The sequence below is a fragment of the Carassius carassius genome, chromosome 6 (assembly GCF_963082965.1).
Source record: "Carassius carassius chromosome 6, fCarCar2.1, whole genome shotgun sequence".
Classification (NCBI taxonomy): Eukaryota; Metazoa; Chordata; class Actinopteri; order Cypriniformes; family Cyprinidae; genus Carassius; species Carassius carassius.
In genome coordinates, this window is record NC_081760.1 from 22,342,025 (window position 1) to 22,354,858 (window position 12,834).

The 12,834-nt window shown below is 35.9% G+C and overlaps 1 protein-coding gene across 1 annotated transcript in view; it reads left to right on the forward strand.

Moving 5' to 3' along the window:
- Window positions 1-12,239, forward strand: part of LOC132142498 (vacuolar protein sorting-associated protein 8 homolog) — a 148,426-nt gene extending 136,187 nt beyond the window's left edge. The window contains exon 45 of the mRNA XM_059552410.1: window positions 12,046-12,239. Within this exon, the coding sequence (XP_059408393.1) occupies window positions 12,046-12,189 (144 nt within the window). The 3' untranslated portion in view covers window positions 12,190-12,239. The remainder of the gene's footprint in view (window positions 1-12,045) is intronic.
- Window positions 12,240-12,834: the final 595 nt, after the last annotated feature.

A 12,834-nucleotide genomic window follows, 5' to 3' on the forward strand; every position in this document is an offset into this window, starting at 1 on the left:
TTAAAAAAGTTGAACTGTAATAGTTCACATTTCATTGCAAATAACCAATATTCCAAACCTTTTTTGACTAAGGCTACAATCACACTGCAGGGCTTAAATGCTCAATTCCGTTTTTTTTTTTTTAATTTGATTTTTTTGCAAGGCCGTTCACATTTTCAATTAAATGCGACCTTTTGTGATCGTCCGCCATGGTTGTTGTTTATCTTCTCGTTCCCGCCTACTTCAATGCAGAATTGTGATGTTTGTAGCATATCAATGACGTACGGGTCGGACACATGTGGCCTGGTCGTTCAGACGGAGGTCGCATTTCAAAAGATCGGATACGTATCGGATTCAGGACCACATACCCAAGTGGCCTGGGTCACATTTGAAAAGATCGGATCTTTGTCGTTCAGACTGTCATGAAAAGATCAGATACAGTTCGCATAGGGGCAAAAAAATCGGAATTGGGTCTTTTCAGCCTGCAGTGTGAACGTAGCCTTAGTCTTAGAGCATATGGCTCACATTACAGAAAACAATTTAACAAACCTCAATTGACCTAAAAAGTCATAAATTGATTGATCTAACATTGCAATAAACATGCTGAGAAAATGCGTGCGGCTCACTTATCTGACTATCCTATCTGGCCGATAGGCAGCAGCAGGGTTAGGTAGTCAGATAGTTGGGCTGCAAATGCTTTGTAGATTTAGAAGACTTCTTTAGAGTCAACCTCATGGAGTCAGGTCCAAATGGGTTAAAATACAAAAGTGTCAACCTTCTGATAAAAGTTAATTTCTGCACTCAATACTTTGTTGGTGCCCGTTTTAGAACGAATTACTGCATCAGTGTGGTACAGAGGTAATCAACCTGTGGCACTGCTGAGGTGTTCTAGGATGCTTTGATAGTGACCAACGAGTTGTAAGCTTGTAGAACAGCTAATACTGTCAGGCTATTTTTGATGCCTGTCCCCAAAAGTATAGTAAAACAAACCTGGATATGCATGTGTGCGTGCACAGTATTGAGCTCAGATAGGTTGATAAAATGAATAAAGTTTCCCCTTTAGATGTGCATGAGGACTTACAGGCTTATGGTTGATGAAGGCCAGGCTGCATTCCTGTATGGTGAGGCAAACTACTTTCACACTGTGGCCACTGCCAACTCTGTAAATTGTGGGTAGAAGCAAGGCTGGCAACTGCATCAGGGTGAGTTCCCCAACACCATCTGTAGGAAGACATAGGTGTCAATACGATGTGAAAAAGCATACCTGTGATTTCACAATACCTGCGATTTCATCATATATAATTGCATAAATACCCCACATATTCCATTGCATTCCCTGCATTTACAAGATCTCCTGACAAGAATATATTACCTGGTGTTAATCTATCCAGGGGCAATGTCAGCTTCCCCTCCTGTCTTGCCAGGTACAGGATCTTCTCAACATAAATGGGTAGCCAAATTTCAGACAACTTTGATGCAGCATCCCCATGTAGGACAAGAAAGTCCCGTGCAATCTATAAAATGGAAAACACATTTTTAAAACCAATTTAATGTGGCACAGTAATAAGACATTATAAACAATGTTTCCTCATATGTAAGATCATATTTCCCTATACCTACCATGCCTTTTGTCATTAAGCGAGGGAACTCTTCGAGGATCTGATCGATGGTCCAATTGTTGTCCCTAATCCACGTGGTCCTTTGTAGGCCTCTATCTGGCTGAGGGGCTGAGAATTGTTTCTCAACCATTCGTTAAACTGTGACGCACGTTCGTCTGATATGGTACATTCTGTAAAAAAAAGAACAAAGTTGTCAGAAACTGAAATATGGATGTTTTGCTTCAAATATTTTTTTTTTCTAATTTAAGGCCTCAAATTCCCAATAATTTATTTTAAATCTTTTTAAAGGACCTGCGGGAAAATTTTCACATGTACAAACCCTAGTGTGTATTCTTCGGTGAGGATTCACCAGAAATAGGAGATCTACACAGGAAATCTAGCAAAAACAGAAGGGGGGCTGGTAGAGCCCTCGGCTGACTTCAGTAAACTAAGAAAAGTTTAAATTGAAAATCGAATTGGATTGCAACCTTAAAAATCAAACTAAAACGGTTTGAGGATCATGACAACCCAAATAAATCTCAATGACATTAAAAAAAAAAACACTCATGTTGCCACTGCTTGAGTCTTTCAAACAGGTAAATGACTGAACCAAACCCGAAGCCAGTGCCTTTTTGATATCTGATTTAGGACTGTTAATCAGAAAAACACACAGGTAAAAACTAGATTAGAAAACTAGATTTAAATGGATTGTTTGGATTGTAGGAAATAAAGAAGTATGAAATAGTTAATATAGGCAATGTGAAGGAATTAATTTATAACGAGAGTCTCTTTTTCATTTCAAGTTTTAATTTGGTTATTATCCATAACAAGTACTTCCAGTGAGTTGGCTAGAACAAATAAATGTAAAAAGCCTTACTCCACTCATTGCAGTTGTATTGTTGACTTTTTTCATCTATAAAAGGATGTGTCCGTTCAACTAGGCACTATTTTCTGTATTTGCTGTGCAACCTTTTATCAATGAGCATGTTCATGCAAAAGCTTGCATAAGGACACGTTGTGCTGCAGTCACTTGCAGGCATTGAACAACAGAGGTGCATTGATGTGTTGAATAGCACATACAGAAAATCTTTACCCAGTGACAGCATTTTTTAAAAGAACAAGTCAACAATATAAATGCAATGAATTTTGTGGAGTAAACGTAAAATAACCAAATCAAAATTCAAGACACAGGACTTGGGTTATTAATTAAAAACTTTGCATTGGCCATATTGACGGTAAGCATTTCATATATATTTATGTCCTATAATTCAAACTAAAAAAACTTTAAAGTACTGCTGAAAAATGATATTTCATAAGAATTCATGTCTGAAAAGGGCTTGAGTAGCAATGCAGACTTGATATACGGTAGATGGGAAAACTAAATTCTTACCTCTAATGTTAAATCTTTAGACAAGTCACAAGGTCTGTCAGCTGCCAGTCTGTCAAAGTGTTAATGACAAAGTTGTCCATTGATCTGAAACAAACACAAAAAGAGCTTAAGCAAAAATACAATTGCTATAGTATTAACTATTCATACGTCACCATGCAAAAGCAATGCAGACTACAGCAGCAGAAAATGTAAAACGATGTGAAGATACCAGCAATTTTATTTAGCATCACAAAATATAGAGAAAACAATCCTCCCTCTCTATATATAATTCATAACAAATTGCATACATGTAAATTGTCTGTTCTTACAGCACAAGAATATGTGTGGCTGCTCACAGCATAGCCTTCAGTGCACATAAATATATTATATATTTCTTGATGTTACAGACCCCACGCAGAAGGCCAAGTAACGTTAAGACAGATAAGACAGTTCTGCAAAATAAGTGCATCCGATCTTTATACGTATATATAACTAAATAAACCAAACACAAATTTGAAGTAAACTCATAATGAACACTATAACTTTGTAACTGGAGTCAATTTGAATAGAATTAAACGCGTTTCACAATCACCTCGTGTTACAGCGTAAAAAAAAAATGGCGGACAGTCTGCATATCCACAATCCCGATAACGCGGCGGCTAGATTGACCGTGCTTTTCTACTTGGCGGCTGGGTTGACCGCAGTGAAATATCAGCGGTATGAGCATATACATTTACATTACAGATCTCGTGTGCATATTATCAAGTTTTTGTAACAATACCTGCAAAATAAAGTTTGATGAGGAAACATCCGTGTATCGTCTCACCAAATGCTCTGCAGATGTAAGGGCGCAGGCGCGCACACAGCTCCTCCTTTCAGTTTTCAAAATAAGAGTCCTGGTTTCTCACCACTGCAGACTTAACCCTGTGCTGATTTACTTTCAAGCCCCGCATCTCTACAATTCACATGCATAAAAATAAAATTATCTCTTTCACAAAATCAGATTATCTCACTGTTTTCACCTATTTTAATCAGTCAAACACTGTGTAATGCCTTCATGTCACATTAAAAGCTTCAGGAAAAACAAGCGCTCGTTATAGCCAGCAAATAAGGCAAAGCAACTGACAGTAAACTAGTTAACTGGCGAATCACCTGCTTTAAACTAGCTTTCAAATTAGCCTGGCGAATTCAATAAACATGACTATATATGCTCATGGGCTTTATGAACTTGTTTAATTAAAGTTAATTAATTAATATAATTCAGACCAAACGGATAAGCTGTAGGCTACCAGTGCTTCCATGATAATGGCTAACGTTAGCTACAATGTTTGCCAAACCAACAAACTTGCCTCGACAATATACTACTTTAATAGGTAACTTAACACAGACAAAGTGAATTAGACACGTAGCGTACACATACCTTTTATTACTTCTTCTCCTCGCTGGATGAGCAGTCAGGTTCTCTGCTGTGTCGAGCTCTCAGTGTGTGGACTCTTGTGATGATGTGATGATGAGGTTCGAAGCACAAACAACCCATGTGCTGGGTCAAATGAAATAAGTTGGGTTGATGGATTTTGACCCAACGCATGAGTTGCACAAAATAACCCAAATTCCATATAAATAACCCATAATGGGTAAAGCATTTCATAACCCAGCTGTTGGGTAGATTAAATAACCCAACATTTTTTAGAGTGTAATTATCATTTACAGCATTGTTTATATCGTTTTAAATAGGCTATACATATTGCCCATATATAAACTCGTTTAACAAACAGTAAAACAAAAAATTAAACGTTAAACAGAAGTAATTTACGTGTTATTAACCAGTCTCTGTTGTTCTGTTTTCACCGTATCTGCGCTGCGTTGCGCTCGTTCTCGAGCCCGAGCTGGAGTCGTCTTCAGCGGGGAACTGAGTTTATTGAAATTTAAAAAGGAAATAAATGGGTTAGTGAAATTTAAAAAGGAAATAAAATGGAAAAAAAAGACAAAAATAAACCTTTTTCCAGCAAGGACACATTCAATTTCGAATAAATGCTTCTAAATAAATAATGCTTAAAAAAATCATGAAAATAATATCACGGTTTCCAAAATAAAGTAACAGCATTGATAATAAAATGAAATATTTCTTGAATAACAAATCAGTATATTAGAATGATTTCTGAAGGACCTTGTCTTGAGTAATGATTCACCTTTCTTTTAATTCATAAAAATTCATCTTTACATTACAGGAATAAATTACATTTTATAATACATTACAATAGAAAATAGATATATATTTCACAATATTACTGTTTTCACTATATTTTTGATCCAATAAATGCAGCCTTGATAAGCATAAGATTTCAATAAAAAAAAACATAAAAAATGGTACCCACACCAAACAGTCAGGTAAACATTTATCAGTCTTTTGTGCCAATCCTTTCACACAATCATCCTCAAGAGTGTTATTACAACTGTTTGGTCAGCACACACACATACACATTCCCAGCAGACTTCCCATAATTAACACAGCCGAACTGCACAGCCCAGTTCTGAGCTCCTTAATTAAACCGTAAATGGTTTCAGAAGATGAGTAGATGAAAAAAAAGACCAGAGTGTCAGACAATGTGTGTATTTGTGCTTGTGTGGTTAGTGTCTCCCGTTGTTCCTTTGTCTAGGTAAAGATTATGGAATTCAAATTTGTATTAAGAAACTGAGCTGAACAGATTGAAGATGTTTGTGTGTTGAACAGCAATCATTTCAGAGGTGAGGGGGACAGAAATGTCAAATGTAATAATAAAAATAATATTTAATTATGTATGTTTGTCTAATTGACAATAACAAAATATTTTAATTGGCTAATAAATAAAATATACTGCTGTACAATAACCAGTCATTTGTATTCTATAATATTTTTGATATTTTCCTAATGACAATTTTAAGATTATGATTGGTTTATATACTACAAACAATTTTTCCATTTTTATCACTGAATAAGGCAGAAAATATATTTTATAACTTCTGTACTGTAGTAAATGCTATGTCAGTCGGCACAGTATCATTCATATTTATTACCTTGAGAAGAATTGAAAAACATACATAAACCATATATTGTAGCGATTTGTTTATTGTCTTCACGTTATCTATTGATCAGTTATGGTTTTTGCTTGTTATTCAGCTTAGCTGCAGCGATAGCTGGATGCCTTTATTAGGAATTTCCTGCCACATCAAAAGTTATCACCACTTCTATGAGTCTGTTTTGTACTTTCTGCTTGGAGTATAAGTGAAACACACACTGCATGAGTGTGTTGAGTGCTCCGTAATGTTCACATTGTTTTGGATGCAAATAAAACTTATCCAAAACTATGTGACTGTCTTGTCTCTTTTAAATGAAATCTAGATTTTTTTCACACTGGGCCTTGAAAATGTCTACGTGAACACACTTGCCCGAAAAAAAGTGCAGGGGAAGAGTTTAGGTTTTATTAAAAGTCAGGAGAACATGTCCTCTGCATATTCTCTGCCCATGCTACAGGGACCCACCGGAGACGGATGAAAGAGCCGCGAGTTGCTTACCCCTGGGTTAGGTTATAGAAAATATCATTAACCTGATATAAATTTACTAGATGTCTATGCTATATCCTTACTAAGATAGCAAAACAAATGTGTGTGTGTATTTCTTCAAAGCATTAATGAGAAGGCTACCAGACACTGGCAATAAACTCCGGTTGTAATTATGTCAGCACTAGCATATATGCGAGTTTTTGAAGTGCTAAACATGCTGAACCTGCTGATTAAGCTAAGAGGATCATTTGATTTTGACCAGGAGGAAGTGAAAGTTGTGTTTGTGTGTGCTTTATTTTATAGTCTTTCTGAAATCTGTGTGTGTGTGGGAGGAGGTCAGGGTTTCTCTGATGCTTTGTCAGGACTGAGCTTTGATTGCTGTCTTTGAGGTCCCAGTCCGTCCATTTCCCTTCAGCGCTGCAGTTCCAGGAAGAAGGCGAGGAAGACGGATGAAGCCACTGGAAAAAGAAATGTATGTGAAGACAGATGAGACAAGCATGCAATAAAGAGAAATAGAGCTGGAGGAAAGGGATTGTGTTGATAGGAATGAGTGGAAGGATAATGAAATTGCAGGAGCAATGAAATGGCGGAGGGTGTTGGGAATGAATGAATTAGAAGGACAAGATTTAAGAGAGGTGAAAGGACAGAATGAGAGAGGAAAAAAAGGGGGTATTATAGACCTATATGGATCTTTTTTTTCACTTGGGGTACTTTTTACTGCTTTTGACTCTTAGAAAATGTTTAATTTGTGTTAAAAACAAATGTTTCAATGTGTCCTGGGAGATCTGATCCATGGCCTTAAACGAATAGTTGATCCAAAATGTTCTGAAAACGTACTCGCCCTCAGTTCATCCAAGATGTAAATGAGATGAGTTTCTTCATGGGAATAGATTTGGAGAAATTTAGCATCACTTGCTCTCCAATGGATATGCTGCAGTAAATGGGTGCCATCAAAATGAGTCCAAACAGCTAATTAATGCAACTGTTAACAGCTGTAACACACGACTTCAGCCCATCGATCAACATCGTGTGAAGTGAAAAACTGCGTGCTTGTAGAAACAAATCCATCATTGAAATGTTTTAACTGTAAACTTTTGCTTCCAGTCAAAATACAATATCCCAAGTTCTCATGCAGAAAAAAATGTAATCGGGTAAAAGGCCCAAAATTGCACATTCTTAAACATTTCTCCTTTAAGCAATCTTAAAAAATAATGAAAAGGGAATTAAAGAAATGGCAAAAAATTAAAAAGGTAACTTAACCTGCAACTTAAAGGAATCGTTCACCCAGAAATTAAGATTCTGTTATCAGTTAATCACTGTCAACTGTCAATCAAAACCCATTACTTTCATTCACATTGAAAAATTATTTTGAGCCAAATACAGTGACGTGTCAAACCAGACACTGGATGAGAAAGTCTACCTGCAGCATCATAATAACCATTACAAACACACAGAAACATTCATATACTGTATTACAAATGATCTCCCACACACTAGAATACACAGTTCTAGAATACATAGTCACAAATATGAGAATTCTGCATTTATCAAGCACAAATCTCTATAACAAAATATTCGTAAAGGAATATGCATTCCCTCAGACTCCTATTAAGCTGATTTATTTTCCTTTTACCCGACGCTAATATCAACAGCTCAATGTCTATGTGGTCCTGGCAAATTGCTTGCTTTGTCACACAGTTCTTAGTGTGAATAAACCTTTAGGCTCTCTTCAGGCCCTTATCCATATATGGATTTTACAGTAGGCACCATCACACACAGCATGGTACAAAGTGTGTCCTTTTTCATATCCAGCACTTTGACAGCTCTCCACCAGTGTAATTAAATCATACACCATAGTTTTCACACAAAGGCAAACTTTCTATCCATCGCCTCCATGAATAACTCACCCTGAGCAGCCATTGCAAGCTAACACACTAAGAAGTACAACACATGAATTTGTGTACAGATGTGTTGTAGTCTCTATCATATAATGTAAAAGTAACTTAGCTTTCCTTAAACAAGCAGACAAACAACCATTTCTATAAGTTTATCCTATAGATGCAGTAAAAAAATAGAATGAAACATTGTTATTATAGTATCTAAAGCTACGCTTTTTCCCAGAGGAGTATCAACCCTGGTTAGCAGTGTGGAAAATTGCTCATAGTAAAGTATGATAGAAAGATTGTTACTGGCATCAGACGTGCCCAGACTTCTTACTCTGTGTTTAGCCTGTTTGCTAACAGTATGGGGGTAATAATAAAGCCACCGCCATGACAGAAGCGATTATTAGCCATTGACGTGCTTTCCGTGTCTGTATTTGCTTTTATCCGTCACTCTCCGGAGCCTTTGCTTAGCAGGTGTCCGGTTTAGATAGGGAAGCTAAAGAAAAAAAAGAAAAGAAGCATGAGAAATAGAACTATGGCTTATAAATGGCAGTCTGATTTAAAGACTGCTAATAAACAGCAGGAGAAAGAAGATGACATGAAATGAGTGAATTAAAACAGTAACGCTGATGGATTTGATGCTGAAAAGTTGGTTTGCCCACAGAAAAAAGGGACTCATTAGAGAAAAGGTGGACTGGAATGAGAAAGGGAAAATATGAGTGAGATCAGAGAGGGAAGGAGAAGATAAAGATGCAAAGGAGGGCTTTAAAGTGAGGCTTGAGAGAGAAGGATAGATTATGCTGTTTGATTCATGCTGTTTCGTTAAATGCACATTGATTGCCCTGGCTGTAACAAGGTCTCTGCTGAAAATATAGACATTAATGAATGACTCAGGACAGGCTAATGCTGCTAATGAATGGTGGTGTGAGTCTGTATTTAAGCTTTTTAACTTTTCTGAATATCTTTCTTCATGGGGTGCAACCCAGGTTACTGCATAACGTATACTGGCCAACACCAACAGATTGGTTCAGTCGTCAATAAAATAATGATAATTGACATCATTTACTCACCTGCATGGCATTTTAAACCTGTATAACTTACTTTTCAACAGTAGATACTTTTTGATTATCAATGACATCCATTGTCAATGAATTTATAAGGAAATCTTCTTTTAATGTTCCTGAGAACAAATAAACTCAAGGTGTGGTATAAAATGAGGGTGGTTAAATGATGACAGAATTAAATGTTTAGGTGAACTAAGCCTTTCAAAGGCACGATATGTACAATTTTCTTATTAAAATATCCAAAAACCACTTGCACAGTGTTATATATTTCATGAGGTTGAGTAATTGTGTTATCCCAAAAGATCCCATGGATTTATAAATCCAGAGAAATTAAAATTTTAAACAATGGCTCGTCCCTGTTGATTGGTGCCTATCAATGGCGTAAAATCCACGCTACCATGCCGTTTCCGCTTTTAGAAACTATTATGGCAACACGCGTGGAAAAAATTCTGCTGTACAGTTAAACTAAATCCATGAATGCTGTCGCGAATAAAATGAAAATGAAATGAAAACTGTTGACTCCAACATTAAATTGAATTCTGCTCACTCGCTAATTCTCTTATCATAAACAAAGTGCAAATGTATGTATGATGTAAGTTGGAGATCCATACATCAAACGGTCTATAGACAGCTTTACTGATTATAAGGGAGGGGTTTTTTTTTGAGAGTGCTTAAACTTACGCTAGATTTAAGTCAGTCATACAGTCATGGCCAAAAGTTTTGGCAGTGACACATATTTTGTGCTTTGCAAAGTTTGCAGCTTCAGTATTTGTAGATTATTTTTCCACATTTCTATGGTATACTGGAAAAGTTTTAAAGGCTTTTATTGGCAAAAAAATTACAGTGTTGACCCTTGTTCTTCATAACCCCTGCAATTCGCTCTGGCATGCTGGATATTAGCTTCTGGCCCAAATCCTGACTGATGGCGATCCATTCTTGCCTTGTTAGTTCTCAGAGTTGATAAAAATTTGTGAGCTTCTGCTTGTTCACTCACCTTTCGAGGACTGACCACAGTTTCTCAGTGGTACTGAGATCCGGGGAATTGCCTGGCCATGGATCCAAAATTTAAATGTAATGATCTTCCAGCCACTTCTTTATCACTCTTGCTTTGTGACATGGTGCTCCATCTTGCTGGAAAATGCACGAAACTGCTCATGGATTGTTGGAAGAAGTCGCTCTTTCAGGACGTTTTGATACCATTCTTAATTCATGGCAGGGTTTTTAGGCAGACTTACGAGAGAGCCTTATGGTACTCAGCAAACAAAATCACAGGTGACCAAACTTTGTCAGTTGGGTGCAGAAAAATTACTAATCATTTTTTATTTAATTGATAACATTTTTTAATTAAAGCTTGTATTCAGAAAAGATCTGAAATTGCTACAGGGAAAGCACTTTGAAACACATTAAAAAGCTTTTAACACTGTTTATTCATCTTGCACTGTTAGCAAATGGGTTTTTTATTTATTTTTTTACTTATTTGCAGCTAGGTTCAGTGTGGATGTGGCAGTTAGTGTCCACCCAATTGGCCCAGTGGAGGTATCCAATGGTGTCTGAAGGTTTCCTGTGTGTTCAGGCTTTTTTGGTGTGCAAAGTAATTTAATTTAAATTAAATTCTATTCTGACTCCATTTTATTATGACATTAAATTGGATTGAAATGCAAATGGGTTGTTTGTCCATTTCTAATTATTATTCTTTTGATATTTGATTATTCTAGTTAACTCTTCACTTCACCTTATTTTACTTGTTCGTTAGGAATCTATGTCTACAGCTCAAACAATAATTCGAGGTTATGCTAGTACTATGAAGTATGCCGCACCATTTTTGCTAATACTTCAATAGTATTTTATCTAGCCCCCATAGTTAATCTAACTACATAACAACTTAAAGTCCTAGACGAGGAGAAGTTTACACCTTTTGGGGACGGATGGTAATTTGCATGAAAGACACTAGGAAAGACACCCTCTACACTACGCAAAATATATCTTAACTCTTAGGATCTTACTTACCTTTCAGTCTACCATTGCATTATTCACACTGAGACATTTCAAATGATACCAAACATGATTGTGAATATTACTGGCATTCTTTTGAACATTCTGTTTTGCTATTGATCATCCTTTGTAGAAGGAACAAATGTGCAGAAAGAACAGATGAGAAAGAAGCTTTCCCGCATCTTCTCTCAGTGACATGTGGAAACAGATGTCTACATGTTAATTCACTGTTGTATTGTCCATTTCTCAGGAGATCAATGTTAGAGGTTCTTCCTGCCTTACAACAGCATCTTTAATATCTAAAATGTAATATTTAATATATTTTTTTCTTGTGAATGACTGTGCTATATTGCTCAATTTTAAGAAATTTGTATTATAATAATAATTGTTATTATTAATAATATTTTTATTATTATTTGATTGCAATTTGTGAACAAACCAGAGTAGGGATGATTTGAAAAGAAGAAAAAAAAATGTTTGATGATAAATAATATTAATATAATATTAATGTTATTGTCATTCATGTCTTTTTTTTTTTTTTAGTATTTTAGCTGTTTATTTAATTATTGACTACAGATTTTTATTTTTTTATTTTCATCTCCGTTTTCTTTGTTTTTCAGCTTGCTGTTCTGACAGAACTCACACATTCTCATGGCAATGAGAGGGCCGGCCTGTCGAACCCTGTCCATCCAGGAACTGGAAGTATTTATCACAGCGAGAATTTCCAGTTAAAGCTTTCTCCTCCGCCACTGGTGGAGGAGTAGATGTTTCCGCCCACTGTTACAAATCATAATAAACCACTACCATGTCTGTACAGAGATGTTTGAGATGTTGTGTTTCAACTAATAATGCTTTGTTAGTCATCACACTAGTCCAGTCATTACTGTGTCAAATCAGCTGATACAAATTAATCGTCACAACTTTGGTGATTACTAGTTAATATATGTTTTTTTTTTCATAAGTTTCAGAAATGCTCAATGGAGTAAAAACATTTATATTGTCAAACAGATTAAAGTAATATTCAAATGACTTTACACTTGGCCCATGGCACTGTAAATAGTAGCTTAACTACCTAAGGCAAACTAAATAAAAAAAATGTATACAAAAAAAGTTTTATTTGTCTTTTATGATTGCACAGGCACAAGGAAGTTGACTTTGTTACCAAACAAGTACTTAATTTTAACAGCAAAAATAATTTAATTAAAACAATTTACATTTACTTTAAATATAATTTAACATAATTTCCTTGCTGTTAAAGCACTAATAAAGTAAATGTAAAAAATATTAATAAATAAGAATGTTGCATGTCTCAAAAATATTGCTGTATAAAGATAACCACTGAGGCAGCGCTAAGTGTTTGTGAGCGATCCTTTGGCTTTAGTGGTCTGAGGGAAGAAGCTGCTTTTGTG